Raw genomic sequence first — 13,238 nt, forward strand, 5'->3', positions numbered from 1 at the left:
ATTAAATGGACAGGACACCTTTTCTGCTTGTGGTTGGCAAACATGCCAGTGATAATGTGTTTTTGGTGAGTGAGAACAAGGCATTTGTTCCAAGGGTGTGCATTTGGCAGCTCCTTACAATGAATTCAGGGGTGAGTGGGGAGAAAATCCACAATAAGTTGCTAGTTTCACTGACCCCTGGAGCAAGCTTACAACTGGAGTTAGACCATGAAAGCTCATTGTTGTTGTTGTTCAGTCGCAGTTGAGTCCGACTCTTTGCGACCCCATGGACCAAGTCATGCCAGGCCCTCCTCATACCCTGTTGGTTCCACAACACATGAAAGCTCATACTCTGCCACAATTGTTGTTAGTCTTTAAGGTGCTACTGGTCTCTTCTCTTTTCACCTGCTACAACTGGAATGAAAGCTGCACTGGATGCAGTGCAACTTCCTTCTGAGCACTGGATGATTTGTGCTTTTACTGTTTCTGTGCAGAGTCTCCAAAGCAGCAACTCTCTCCTTGGTCAAAACGGGACTCAGATCACCCTTAAAGGCTGCAACAGCAACTATTCATGAAATGGGGCCTGACCCTTAGTAGAGTACAATAGGCAGTGAGAGATTTTTATGCCCTTCTCTTATTTTGGTTCTGTGGAAGAGGATGGCTGAAGGTGTTGAGGTGTTAACAGGATATGGTGTTACCTTCTATTCAGCGAGACTTATCTAGCTCACTGGTGTCTTGTCTGGCAGGCAGCAGTAGCTCGAGGGTCTCTGGCAGTGAAATATTCCCACACCTTGCAAAAATAATTCCTTTAATGTGAGACAGCAAAGATCACACCTAGGATTTCTGTATGCAAATCAGGGCCTATGTCAGGGGACAAGGCTTGGAAAGGTAGTATCGGCAAGCCAAGCTGCCAAAACCTATATGACCTCCTGGAAGCTGTCGAGGAACTGTTGAGGAACGTTGGTATCCGATAATGGGACGGCCTTCCCCTTGGCCGAGTTTCAGGATTTCTGTGGCCGGAATGTAATAAAACACATAAGGTCAGCCCCCTTCCACCCAGCCACAAACAGCCAAGTGGAAAGAATGGTGCGGGCTATGAAGGAAATGCTCCGTTGCATCATATATGGGGAGTGGGAAGCGCGCCTCGCCAAGTGCCTCCTGGCACAACATACCACCCCCAGTACGGTCACCGGCTGCAGCACAGCAGAGCTCCTCATGGGCTTGTGGCTGACAACCCTCCTGGATCGCATGCATCCGGACCGCGTGCCTGACCTGCAAGAGGTGTCAGAGGCGGTCCGGGCCTCCTGGGGGTTTGACACAGGGACTTGGTGTTTGCCAAAAACGTTGGGGGAGGGCCAGCATGGATACCAGCACAAGGGAGGGATGGTGGCTCAGTGATAGAGCATCTGCTTGGTAAGCAGAAGGTCCCAGGTTCAATCCCTGGCATCTCGAAAAAAGGGTCCAGACAAATAGATGTGAAAAACCTCAGCTTGAGACCCTGGAGAGCCACTGCCAGTCTGAGTAGGCAATACTGACTTTGATGGACCAAGGGTCTGATTCAGTATAAGGCAGCTTCATATGTCCATATCCCGTGTACTAGGGGCCGTAATGTACAAAGCCATCTCAGAGGGGGGAGGGGGGTTCCCAATAAGGTGGCACATTGACCAATTATGCGCGAGAGGTGCCCGGGGAGGGGGGGGGGAGACGAGGACGAGAACGCAACCACCCCAGCACCTGCTCTAAGTGAAACAACCCCTGAGCTGGAGGAAGCAGAAGAGCCTGCAGCTACACCTGTGAAAGCTCCAGCAGAACAGACAGGACCACCCTCAACGCCAGAGACCTCAGAGGACCCAGTCCAGCTGGTGGAATTCTCCTTGGAACCAGGACCTCCGCCAGGAACGCTGGGCGCAGAAACTGCACGGCCAACTCCAGTGCTCAGGCGGTCGATGCGAAAGCACCACAAGCCCTTGTACCTTAAAGACTATGCTTACTAGGGCTTGTGAACTAAGGGGGTGGGGAGACTTTGGATGTTCCCGCCAGGCTCATTGGAGCCAGGTGGACTGAGCTTGGGGACTTGGGAACAAAGGCTGCAGAATTCAAACCCCTGCAGCCCTAGACCAATCACAACCCCCCACTGGTTTGAATGACCCAATGATGTGCTAGCACGGGAATCCAGAGATGTATATAAGTTGGGCCAGTAGGCCCCATCCCCAGTCTTGTACTGTAACCTTTTACTATGTGATTACTATGTGAGCTTGTTATCACTTCAAGACTCTGCCATGCATAGAACCCACTATATTATACCTATTAATAGCGAAAGGAAGGTGGAAATTCCCAGCATTCCTGTAATTCTAGATTTATTGGTTTGCTTGTTTAAATATGTATTTTTATTGGTTTATTTCTGGTTTTAATAAAAGGTTCTCGAAGCGGCTTCGTAACTGACAGCGTGGGATGCTCGAAATAAATTAAACTCACAAAAAGGCTTTTCCAACATGAGTCGCTCTCGGCCGCCGTAGCTTTCCTAGGGAACTACATTTCCCAGAAACATTCGTAAGGGATGGTAGATAGCCTTATGGAGAGGGAGGGGTGAAGGCGCATGCGTTTTGTGAAGGCCGGGGGGGGGGAGTGGGCGGGTTCTGACTGCCGGATACTGCTTCGCTTGGGCCGGTTGCGGGAACCGGGATCGCGCGCGGGGCCGAAGGTAAGGCTGGGTTGGGTGGGTAACATATCCCACCCCCGTAGTGCCATCGGAGCGGCTGTGGGTAGGAGTCTGCCTCGCCTGAAGGCTACGGGCGGGCCGAGGGTGGGGGCTGCCTGATTTTTTTAAAATGTGGCTTATAGGCGTATCCCAAAGTACCGAATCAAGGTTTGGTTTCCGCGTACAGGAACTTGGATTGGAGGGACTAGAATGTCGCGGGGAATAGAACCGACTGCTGGGGATGGTCACATTTTGGAACGGCTTCTGTGTATTAACAGACTCCCTGCTTGCTTACAGTGTTGCCCAGATAAGAGGGAGTAGACCCTTTCTTCCTGTTGTGCTCGTTTGTTATTTCTAGGGAATTTTCTTAAGAAAAGGAGCGCTCAAAGTCAGGAATCCCCTACCTGCTGTTTAAAATGGCTTAGGCTGACTTACTGACTCAGCATTCTACCGCCTTGTTTTCCTACATTGGTGAGCTCCACCTAAGACCCGTTATGTTTTTATCTTAAGATGGGGCATGGGGGAGCGGAGTGGCTGGGCTTCCATCCGCTAGAGCTGCTAATGCCAACTGACTAGAGTGGCTTGCTCCTGTGCCTTGAAATGGAGTTGGATGTGCATGGTGATTGCGACTGGCTGCTTACTGAAGTCTGTATTTGGAGGTGTAAGGGCAGGAGGCAAAAACCACCCACACTCTGTGTGTCTGCTGGTGCAGGGCTCTGTTTCATTATGAGGGTATCTTTCTATTGCTTTTTGCTTTAAATAGAGGGAATGAGTCCTGTGATTCCCTCTTTATGGGTATGTATTAGAGGGTGAGATCAGTGAAGGGCGCTGGGCCTGGCTTGAGTAGGTTGCATTTGATAGTCCACTGTGACTATCAAATGCAGTAACCAATTCAGTTTGAGATAGTCCACAGTTGTGCATATCAAACTGAATTGATTACTCTTTCAGGCTTCTTCTCAAAGCTTGGGCTTTCTTGCAGCCTTATTTATTTATTTACATACTTCACTTATAGTTTGCTTTTCTCATGGAGATGAAATGGTATTACACAATCTTTATTATGTGACTTATTCCCTTCTCTGCCTTCTGGCAGATATAATTATCTTGAGGATTAATGGAATCCTATACTGGCAACTCTTGCAAAATGCTGGTACCATCAGATCATCTCTGGATTTAATTTTCATTTACAAGAATTATAGTCTCCATAGAGTTATTGAATATCGCGGAATGGACAGTACTTCTGCTTCGGCAGGTGACGCAGACCTTCCTTCAGCCTGGTGTTTTATAAATGACTGTCCCAATCTTCATATTCTTCCAAAGTGATATGAAGACCTGGGCAGTTCCATGGGTGGATTCTTGTAAAACAAGTTGTTTTTATGAGGGGAGCATAGCTGGTGACCATGCTTAACAAAGAGACAATTTTGCTGAAGGGTGTCTGTAAATCTTCAAAATGTTGGCAGCTGCTGCCTTTATTTCCCAGTATAGTGCTGGTAAAGAGATGGTTTTACACTAAAACCTGCCTCATAGGATTTGTCATTGTCTTTCCCTGCGGGTGTGGCAGCTTCTGTTACAATAGAATTGCATGCCTGGGAGACAGGGTGTTTGGGATGCCAGGTGATCTGTGCTTCTAAGCCTTTTAACTTCAGCTATTGACTTCAGTGAGCATGCTGACATTAGCAGGAAGACTTTGGTTTTGTTCTAAACCCGGAGTGTTTTGATCCTGAGTAGAGACTATGGTGCCCTACTCCCTCCCCCTGCTTTGCTCTCTTTCCTCTCACAGGAAACAGAAAGCAAACGTCTTGTGATGCTTTTCAAAAATTTACTTTCAAATGTAGTTTTTGAAATAACTGCTGCTGTTCATGCAGCCTGGTGTTTCGGAGTGGTTTGCTTTGCACATTCTTTGCGGTATCCCATTGGGACGCTGGAGGTCTCCTTGAGCTTTGTGAGCTGGATGCCATTTGCTGGGCAAAGTGAATAATAGCGTAAAGCTTGTTATGCAAAATGTGCTAGTTTTAAGACCCTGCCCCATAAGGCAGGGTAGGCTACCAAACTTTCCATAACGTGTCTGAAGCTCCAAGCGGGCAGCTGTGTTGGTCTGAAGCAGTTGAACAAAGCAGGAGTCAAGTGGCACCTTTAAGATCAACCAATTTTTATTTAGAACATAAGCTTTCGTGTGCTCTTGGCACACTTCATCAGATGAGGAATCCAGCACGATCTGAAGCTGTTGCTACAAAGCTCAGTGTATATGAAATAAATAAGTATATGGGATATATTTAATTTATTCCCCACCCTATCCCACAAGTGGGCTCAGGGAGGCTTACAAGACCCATCAAAGGATAAAAACAGTAAAAAAAAAGGTGATATAAAAAAAACATGCCTCATGTCAGCAAAGATGGATATCCCCATGAAGCTCCAGTGTCCAATTCATATCCAGCAAGGCGCTGGAAGTGAGGCCAGAAATTGATCTGAGTAAGACTGTCATTCCATTTTGACCTGTCTGGCAGCAACTCTCCAAGATCTCTGGCAGAGAAAGATGTTTCCCATCCCAGCTGCCTAAGGCCTCTTAGCTGTAGATAGTAGGAACTGAGATGAGGATCAGGCCCAACTGGACAGTGCTTATTCCCAAATTCTACTTGTAGCTTGTTAGATCACACAGATGGCCTCTTCTATTTGCTGGCGGCTGCTTCTCCTCACTGACAGATGCATGCCTTATAACACCTAGATTTGAGTCCAGTAGCACCTTAGAGACTAACAAGATTTCCTGGGTATAAACTTTTTTCAGAGTCGAAGTTGCCTTTCTCAGATATACCCTGAAAATCTTCTTGGGTCTCCAGGATGCTACTGGACTTGAATCTAGATGTTCTGCTGTAGACTTAACACATCTACCTTCTGAAGGCACTTTTTGGGTGCGGCAGCATAAATTGGTTCAAATTGTGTAAAATATCATGAAGTTGCAGCTGATTTGTGGTGACCCCAGCAAGGGGCTTTCCAGGAAAGTGAGAAGCAAAAGTGTAGAGTCTTCTCTGCTGAGTCTTCCTTGGTGGTCTCCCTTCCAAGTACCAGCCCTGCTTAGCTTCCAAGAGATGACAGATTGGGCTGTACCGTGCTGCGTTCCACCCCCAGTTGGTTCATTACTTTAACCAAAATTTAATACTGTACAGATTAGTCATCTCCAGCTAGTGCAAAATGCTGGCCAAGATCCTGGGGAAGTTCAGGACATAATGGTGGAAATTTAGGGTGGGGAAGGTCTGAATGTGGATGGCTACTGTTGTGTGAATACAAAGCTCAAGGAGCAACATGACATGGTGTCCAAGAAAATTGTTATAGATTGAGTGGACCACAAGAAGTGCTAAGTAAAGGAGAGGATCTGATGTAAAGAGCAATTAGCTTGATAGGTTGCTCTTTGGAGAGTTATCCTGCTAATACATGTTTTAGGAGGTGCAGTTGTTAATTTCCTGGAGTGGGCAATGTACTCCTCTTGGCTGGTTTCTGGCTCAGCAAGAAATGGTATCTTGGGAGCAAACCATTGCCTTGTCAAGAAAGACGCGAACAAGTTCCTACATGTATGGGCTAGGTTGGGAGTTCCAGTCTGAGAGCATGTAATATTTGGCTTGATATTTACAGGTGAAATCCAGCCCTCTAAAGTCCATTTTGAAAGTACTTGGAGCTGCATTACAGGAGGTTAGATTTGAAGTGCTGCAGGCCAGTGAATTCTGCTGGTGAATCTAAAACTTCTCCCAGTAACTGCCCTGAGCTTTGCTTCATTTCTGGACTTTAGGCCTTAAATATTAATATGAACTTTTTCTGTTGCAGCTCAAACCCCATTAATTCCTGCCTGTCCCGTAGTTGTTGAGAATAATCTGTTCTGGGCCTCTTTCTAATAGTTCTTTGTGTGTATTCATAGAAGGCTGCCATGTCCCTGGTTGTAGCTCTGAAAGAAAGTGAACTAAATGTTCGTTACAGGTACCACATTCTTAGCTCTTGCTAGTCTTGGAATACTGGAATAGACCTGAGATTGGAGGCACTAATGGGAATAGAACAGCCTGTATCCAGTGGATACTGAACAAAATAGAATACTACTTCTTGCTTTGAACTTTTAGAATCTCTGCTGGAGACGCAGAGATAGGACTGGCCCCCCAAGAATGTTGCAGAAACTTTTGCTATAGAGTGTAGAGGCTGTTCCTTTTGGTGCTTGGTTTGGGGGTTGAGCTTTATTATCAGCAATACTTTTCTAGCAGCATAGTCAGATGCTGGAACAATATAGGTAGGTACTGAGCTCTGAGGTTTTCTAAATACAATGAATGAAACCAGAATATTTTGTTCAGAAGCAGGCTAAATATTGAGGCAGATTTCAGCCCTACAAATTATGACTTTCAGCATGATTACCTATCGGGTGTCCAGAAAAGATCATGGCTTTGGATTAATCTACAGGAAATTGCCTATAGCTCATTCCTGGTTGGCCTGTCAGACTTCCTTTTGAAAGAAGAGCTTATTTACCTTATGGACATGAATGTTTCTGTATGTATTCTGTAAGATATGGGTAACTCTTCCAGCAACGTTGTTAAAACTGCTTTTTCTTTTTTATTTCTCTGACTTTTCTGACTCTTTCCTTTCTTTGTGCAGGATTTTCCCTTCAGGGCAAAAGAATGCAGACGATAAAGTGTGTGGTTGTTGGAGACGGTGCTGTGGGAAAGACCTGCTTGCTCATCAGCTATACCACCAATGCCTTCCCTGAGGAATACATCCCCACAGTGTTTGACAACTACAGTGCTCAGATGACAATGGACGGCAGAATGGTTAGTCTGAATCTCTGGGACACTGCAGGCCAGGAGGAGTATGACCGGCTGCGCACCCTCTCCTACCCTCAAACCAATGTGTTTGTGATCTGCTTTTCCATTGGAAGCCCTTCTTCATTTGCCAATGTGCGGCACAAGTGGCACCCTGAAGTATCCCACCACTGCCCTAATGTGCCAATCCTTCTTGTTGGCACCAAGCGGGACTTGAGAAGTAATGTGGAGATGGTGAAAAAGCTGAAGGAGCAGGGCCTGGCTCCCACCACCCCACAGCAGGGGGTTTCATTGGCCAAACAGATTGGAGCAGTCAAATACTTAGAGTGCTCTGCACTGAACCAGGAGGGGGTGCGAGAAGTGTTTGCAGAATCTGTGCGGGCAGTGTTGTATCCTGTGACAAAGAAGAACTCAAAGAAGTGCCTTTTGTTGTAGTCACCAAGGACTGTGACTCAAAAGACTGAGGGCTTGGGATATTTGTGAGGCTCCGTCTGAATCTTATTGCATCTTGCACTAATGGCTCTAAAGAGAATTTCTTGCAGCAAATACTCCTGCAGTTCAGGTACCAGATCCAGCAGACTGAAATGAGCAGTTTGATTTCAAGGTTAAGGATCAGCCTCTCCAGCAGATTTCCAGTGCCTCTGCCTATGTAGTTCTCATCTCTACAGCTGGGAGACATCTTCATAGCCAAACACCTTCTCCACACCAGAAACAATAGTCCTTCTTGACTGAGACAGTGATCAGGTTTTTTTTATGTTGCTGCTTTGTCCTAGCCATTAGTTGCCAAACAGTTGTCTTTTGTAGACAAGGCTGTGCCTTTCCCATAATTGAGTGATTTTGTTATACCGTACAAATATGGCATATGAATCCTGGTATGCTAAAGTTTGATCATGATATAGAAAAGTTCACTGTTAAAACCATGTGAAATAATAGACATCAGACACTGAGGGATGAGCCCCTCATAAAGAGGCTTGCTTAATAACATCAACCAAGCACTGTCTCTCTTTGTGACATTTGTTGCATCACAATGGAATAGATCTGAGATTGGCAGTTCTTAAGTGTGAGTTTACTTTTGGAGGCTGTCCCTGAGCCATATCAATGAATGAAAGCTATTCTTTACAGCCTTTAAGATTAAGCTCTTTGTGGAGCAGAATGAGATTTTCATTCTCAGTTATTGTAAGATCATACTCCTGCCCCACCTGCTCTAGGAAGCAGTCCCAATTTGCATCCCTGCTTGGTCACTAGCCCCCTCAGTAAAAACAGCATGCCTGTTCTACTGGAGAATGTAAGTAATTATGCATATAATAGTACCTGGCACTGCTGGATATTTACCATACCCAGCTTCACTACAGGTGCTTTTGTTCTTCAAATATCTTCTTGTATGTGGCTTCAGTGGCATCAGTCAGCCTGCAGTGTAGGAGAAAAACAAAACAAAAATATGCCCTGGATTGTTCATTCGCTCTCTCTCCCTTCCCCTCCACTGGATCACAGATTCTGCAAATAGCAGGATTTCTATGTCTGCTCATTGATTGCTATTTTTTTCTGCTGGTAGTGGTTAGTAACTTCTTGCCAAATAGGATTTGTCTTTTAAAAATTCAGGTGTAAATGGTGTTAAAAATGCTGCACTAGTTTGTTACTATGGTTTTAAATTTCCCATGAACTTGGATAACCTACAGAAATGCATACATACATATAATAAGCCAGGTTTAACCTTGACTGAAATATTAACTTTCCCTTTTTGAAAAATAATTATGAAAGTATATGTTTCATGAATCTGTATTTTTCATTAATGATTTCATCTAGTGGCATTACGGAACTCAAGACCAAGTTTGAAACCTGCAGTTGAGTTAAAATTTTGTTGACAAATGCTTTATATTTTTTTTCTTCTGGCCAAGGGAAGGAAAAAGGAAAGGTCCTCTATGCAAGCACCAGTCATTTCCGCTTCTGGGGTGACATTGCTTTCACAACGTTTTCATGGCAGACCTTTTTACAGGGTGGTTTGCCATTGCCTTCCCCGGTCATTACACTTTCCCCCCAGCGAGCTGGGTACTCATTTTACCGACCTCGGAAGGATGGAAGACTTGAGTCAGCCTCGAACCGGCTACCTGAACCAGCTTCCGCTGGAATCGAACTCAGGTCGTGAGCAGAGGGTTCCAACTGCAATACTGCATCTATACCACTCTGCGCCACAGCTTGCTTAATTGAACAAATGTGTTTATGGCTGTTCTAGAGAGAAGTATTATGAGCATCACTTTTGTGGTGCAACCCATAGGGAAAAGAACTGTTAAGAAATAGAGTGCCACTGCTTTGTTTGGAGCTGATTCTGCCATGAAATTAGTCTTGTGAAATAGTGATTCCAGCGGCAGCCACTATGTCTGTTGGTGCTGAGCAAAATTTGAATTTTTCAAAATGTGACACTTTGGAATTCTGCTACCCATGAACTATTCTTATTGTATAGCTGCAGATCAGATGGGTAATGAAGTTGGCCCAATAACTTGTATAAATCCAGCATCTTTCTTGTTGTTGATGAAAAAAAATTGCAGTTCTGTGATTTGATGCCAACTCCACCACAATTTCTATAAATGAAATGTCACCCCTACCCACTCTTGCTTGAGTTCTCTGCCCTCAATCTAACCATTCTCAGGGTATACGGTGGAGGAAAATACTGTTTTTGAGTACTAAAGAATGCAGCTAGCGACAATTTGCTCTCACCAGTTTTTACTGAGTTATTTTTTAATCTCTCTACCAGAGGAATCATTCCTGTTTTTATTAGGTTGCGGTGCTCTGAGCCCCAGAGGTTCTACAAACTAAACTTTGTAGGCCGATAGCTTTTGGTATTCAGCTTCGTGTAGAATTTATGGTTCTTAAAACCTAGCAAAGCCTTTATTCTTCGCCTTTTAGAAATAAATTTTGGTGCTGCAGGCTCTGGGGGAGGAGATTTTTTTTTCCTGGTTGAGTTGTTAAGTGGGGGATGGGTGGGCCTCATGTGCCTTAATGTGTGAAGGGAACTTGAGACTGTGTGGTACTGAAACATACACTGGCAACTGATTTTATAGGTAAAAACAAATTTGTATGGCAACTAACAAAGTTATTTTTTAAATTATACAGAATTAAATTGTAATAAACAAAGAAAAAACCAAAGACAATGCTTTAATTTCTTGTTATGTTCTATTGTGTGGTCTTTCAAGAGGGTCTTTTTACAGGTGGAATATGCCCCTTTAGAGCATGGGTAAGCACCTTTTTAAGCAGCAATCCATGCAACTCCTTTACAAGCACACCCTTGCTTCTCTCTCCCCATTTCATCATCAGAAACTGGTGGTCTTACGGACTTGATTATATATCTAAATAGGAGGGGATTAACACGCTAGTGCCTGGCAAGGAATAGGCTAGGGCAGTTAAAAACTGGGTTTGCTCCGGGGGCACATAGATGGAATATGCTATTAAAACGAACAAGAACGTTCACTGACGCAACAGGAGTTACTTAAAGGCCCACAATAATAACGGGGGCGGGGATTATTTGCCTTCCTAGTCTCCGCGGTTTTTATGGCTATCGCTCCACTCTTTGTTGCAATTGGCCTGCATTTAAAGGACGTGAGGGTTTTTGTCCTCCAGCGGACTCCAGTCATGTTTCCAGGCCCCGTGGAAAGCCTCCCAAGGGCGGCGTGGGTGATGTGTGTGTTGGGAGACCTGTATTTTGCTGCCCTTTTAGTGGTAGCTGAGTGTTCTCATTGGGCCAACTGAAGCCTGGTGTGCTGCTCTTTCCTTTTTGGAAATCTCACATGTATTACGGAAGGAGGGAGAGGATTATGAAAGCAGCTAAGGCGGAACCGCCAAGATCCCCCAGAAGAAGAACGACAGCCAGTTGCTAAAAGGGCGGAATAAGGTACTCCTAAAGGCCGTACCCAGCAGCAGAGTAGCGCCGCCCCGTGACGTAACTTCCGGTTTCCGTCCCTTATTCTAGATGCTTTCTATGGTTGCTGCTGCCAAAGGTCATTCTGCTTCCGGTATAAATATGGTGGTGGCTGCTATCTGAGCTGCTCGGGTCTGGCTTGAGGATGTCTGATTCCGACAGCGAGGAAGAGGCGGGGGACGGCTGCGACGAGCAACGGCCTACTCCGTTTTCCTTGGCTGGCTTCCTTTTTGGCAATATCAATGAGCAGGGGCAGTTAGAAGGCGAAGGGCTGCTCGACCAGGTAGGTGATTGGAACCTGAAGTTATCTCAGAACATCATCAGATGTCGTCGGGGCTTAGATGTAAAGCAAAAGCAAGACTGAGCGTCTCCCTCTCCCGATCTATATGAAGCATCCCGATGCTGACTCGGATCCTGATTACTGCATAGGGTTGCCAATCTCCAGTGAGGCCCGGAGTTCTGGAATTACAACTGAGCTTCAGATCTCAGAGATCAATTCAGACTGGAGACAACGGCGGTTAGATTATACACGCTATGGCATCACATCGCTGCTGAGCTTTCCCCTTCCCCAATTTAAACCCCCCCTAGGCTCCATCTCTAGATTTCCATTAATTTTCAAATCTGGAGTTGGCAAATCTTTATGCTGCCTGCTTGCTTTCAGGTTGAGGGGGCAGCTGCTGAGATGCGCTGTCTTGGAATTTCTTACTGGAGATCCCCAGACCTCTGCTGGATTTTTGTGTGTACAAAGCTGGGGCCTTCCCCAAATATTAATGAATTTCTGTCTTACACCAGTGTGGCTGACCTGGTTTATTTAGCTTGGCATTCTGTCATGTGGTAGCCACTCTCCAGAATCTTGGGAAGAGGATAATTGTGGCACATTTCCATTTACTGTTGTTTATGGACTTTCACCTTGTGTAGGTTTCAATTCCATTTGTTTGTTAATGGAACTTTCTGAGTTTTTGTTATCTGCTGGTATGGCTAGCATATGTTATTCACCTGTGTATTCCCAACCATTAACTAAAATACTCAAAAAAGTCCCAAGACCCCTCTCTCCCTGCCCCAAACTTGTTCTTTGATTTCCCACAGGAATCAAAAAAGCATTTGGCAGGACTTGGAGCACTGGGTCTGGGGAGCCTCATCACTGAGATCACAGCTAGTGAAGATGATTCCTCTGAGGCAGATGGAACCCAGCTGGATGAGGAAGGTGAGGAACTCTTTGGCCTCCTTGGCTGAGTATGTATGTGGAAAAAATAAAGTTTTGGTCCATGGTGGCTCCATGCTGACTCTCATATATATGCTAATTGTGGGGCCAGCATATATATATGTATCTTTGGCCTCTTAAACTAGTGTGATGGTGACTTTTGCTATAGCACTTTGAAAACCTGAACTCTCAAAGCAAGAAATTTCAGTTATTGAAAATTGCTCCAGGAGCGGAGGGGAGGGATAGCATGATCAGGCACTCACAATGTTTTGAAAAGTTAAAAAAAATTAAAGTAAAGCTTTAAAATGGTGCAGTGGTATTGTCTAGTGGGACCCTTTGTTCAGGGCCTCAGAGCAAATGTGTGCCATGGAACACTTATTTTGGAGCAAATGTGTCTCATAGACCTGGGTTAGAACACTTTATCCTTCACTACAAATGTTTACTTTTTACCTTCCTTGACCTAAGTGTTTGCAAACAGGGAGAGAGCCTGAGCACAAATTAAGCTCTTTCTAAGCATCTCACCCATCAATTAGCCACTATCTCTTTCCTCTTTAGGAAGGTGCTGGCTAAGCAGCGGAAAGAGCGCAACCTCGATATCTTAAGCAGAAGAATGTGCTTGACTTTCTATATCATGAGCATTTGCAGGAGTGGATACAATTGAGATTT

At 45.1% G+C, this 13,238-nt stretch overlaps 2 protein-coding genes across 11 annotated transcripts in view; both read left to right on the forward strand.

Annotated features, from left to right (window-relative positions):
- Window positions 1–2,599: 2,599 nt before the first annotated feature.
- Window positions 2,600–10,597, forward strand: LOC132579588 (rho-related GTP-binding protein RhoG-like). Its single transcript, XM_060250061.1, has 2 exons — window positions 2,600–2,680; window positions 7,298–10,597. Exon 2 carries the CDS (start codon window positions 7,321–7,323, stop codon window positions 7,894–7,896), a length of 576 nt encoding a protein of 191 aa, XP_060106044.1. The 5' UTR covers window positions 2,600–2,680; window positions 7,298–7,320; the 3' UTR covers window positions 7,897–10,597.
- Window positions 10,598–11,458: 861 nt separating this feature from the next.
- Window positions 11,459–13,238, forward strand: part of TAF1 (TATA-box binding protein associated factor 1) — a 41,604-nt gene continuing 39,824 nt past the window's right edge. For 9 of the 10 annotated variants that reach the window (XM_060250056.1, XM_060250057.1, XM_060250058.1 and 6 more), the window contains exons 1-2: window positions 11,496–11,654; window positions 12,458–12,575. In XM_060250056.1, the coding sequence (XP_060106039.1) occupies window positions 11,517–11,654; window positions 12,458–12,575 (256 nt within the window). In that variant the 5' untranslated portion in view covers window positions 11,496–11,516. Of the gene's footprint in view, window positions 11,655–12,457; window positions 12,576–13,238 lie in introns of all 10 variants that reach the window. The other variant, XM_060250050.1, reaches the window with a different exon arrangement.

The sequence above is a fragment of the Heteronotia binoei genome, chromosome 11 (genome assembly GCF_032191835.1).
Source record: "Heteronotia binoei isolate CCM8104 ecotype False Entrance Well chromosome 11, APGP_CSIRO_Hbin_v1, whole genome shotgun sequence".
Taxonomy (NCBI): domain Eukaryota; kingdom Metazoa; phylum Chordata; class Lepidosauria; order Squamata; family Gekkonidae; genus Heteronotia; species Heteronotia binoei.

Excerpts from the sequence above, each read along its gene's own strand:
- LOC132579588 (XM_060250061.1), top strand. The coding sequence starts at position 7,321 with ATGCAGACGATAAAGTGTGTGGTTGTTGGAGACGGTGCTGTGGGAAAG.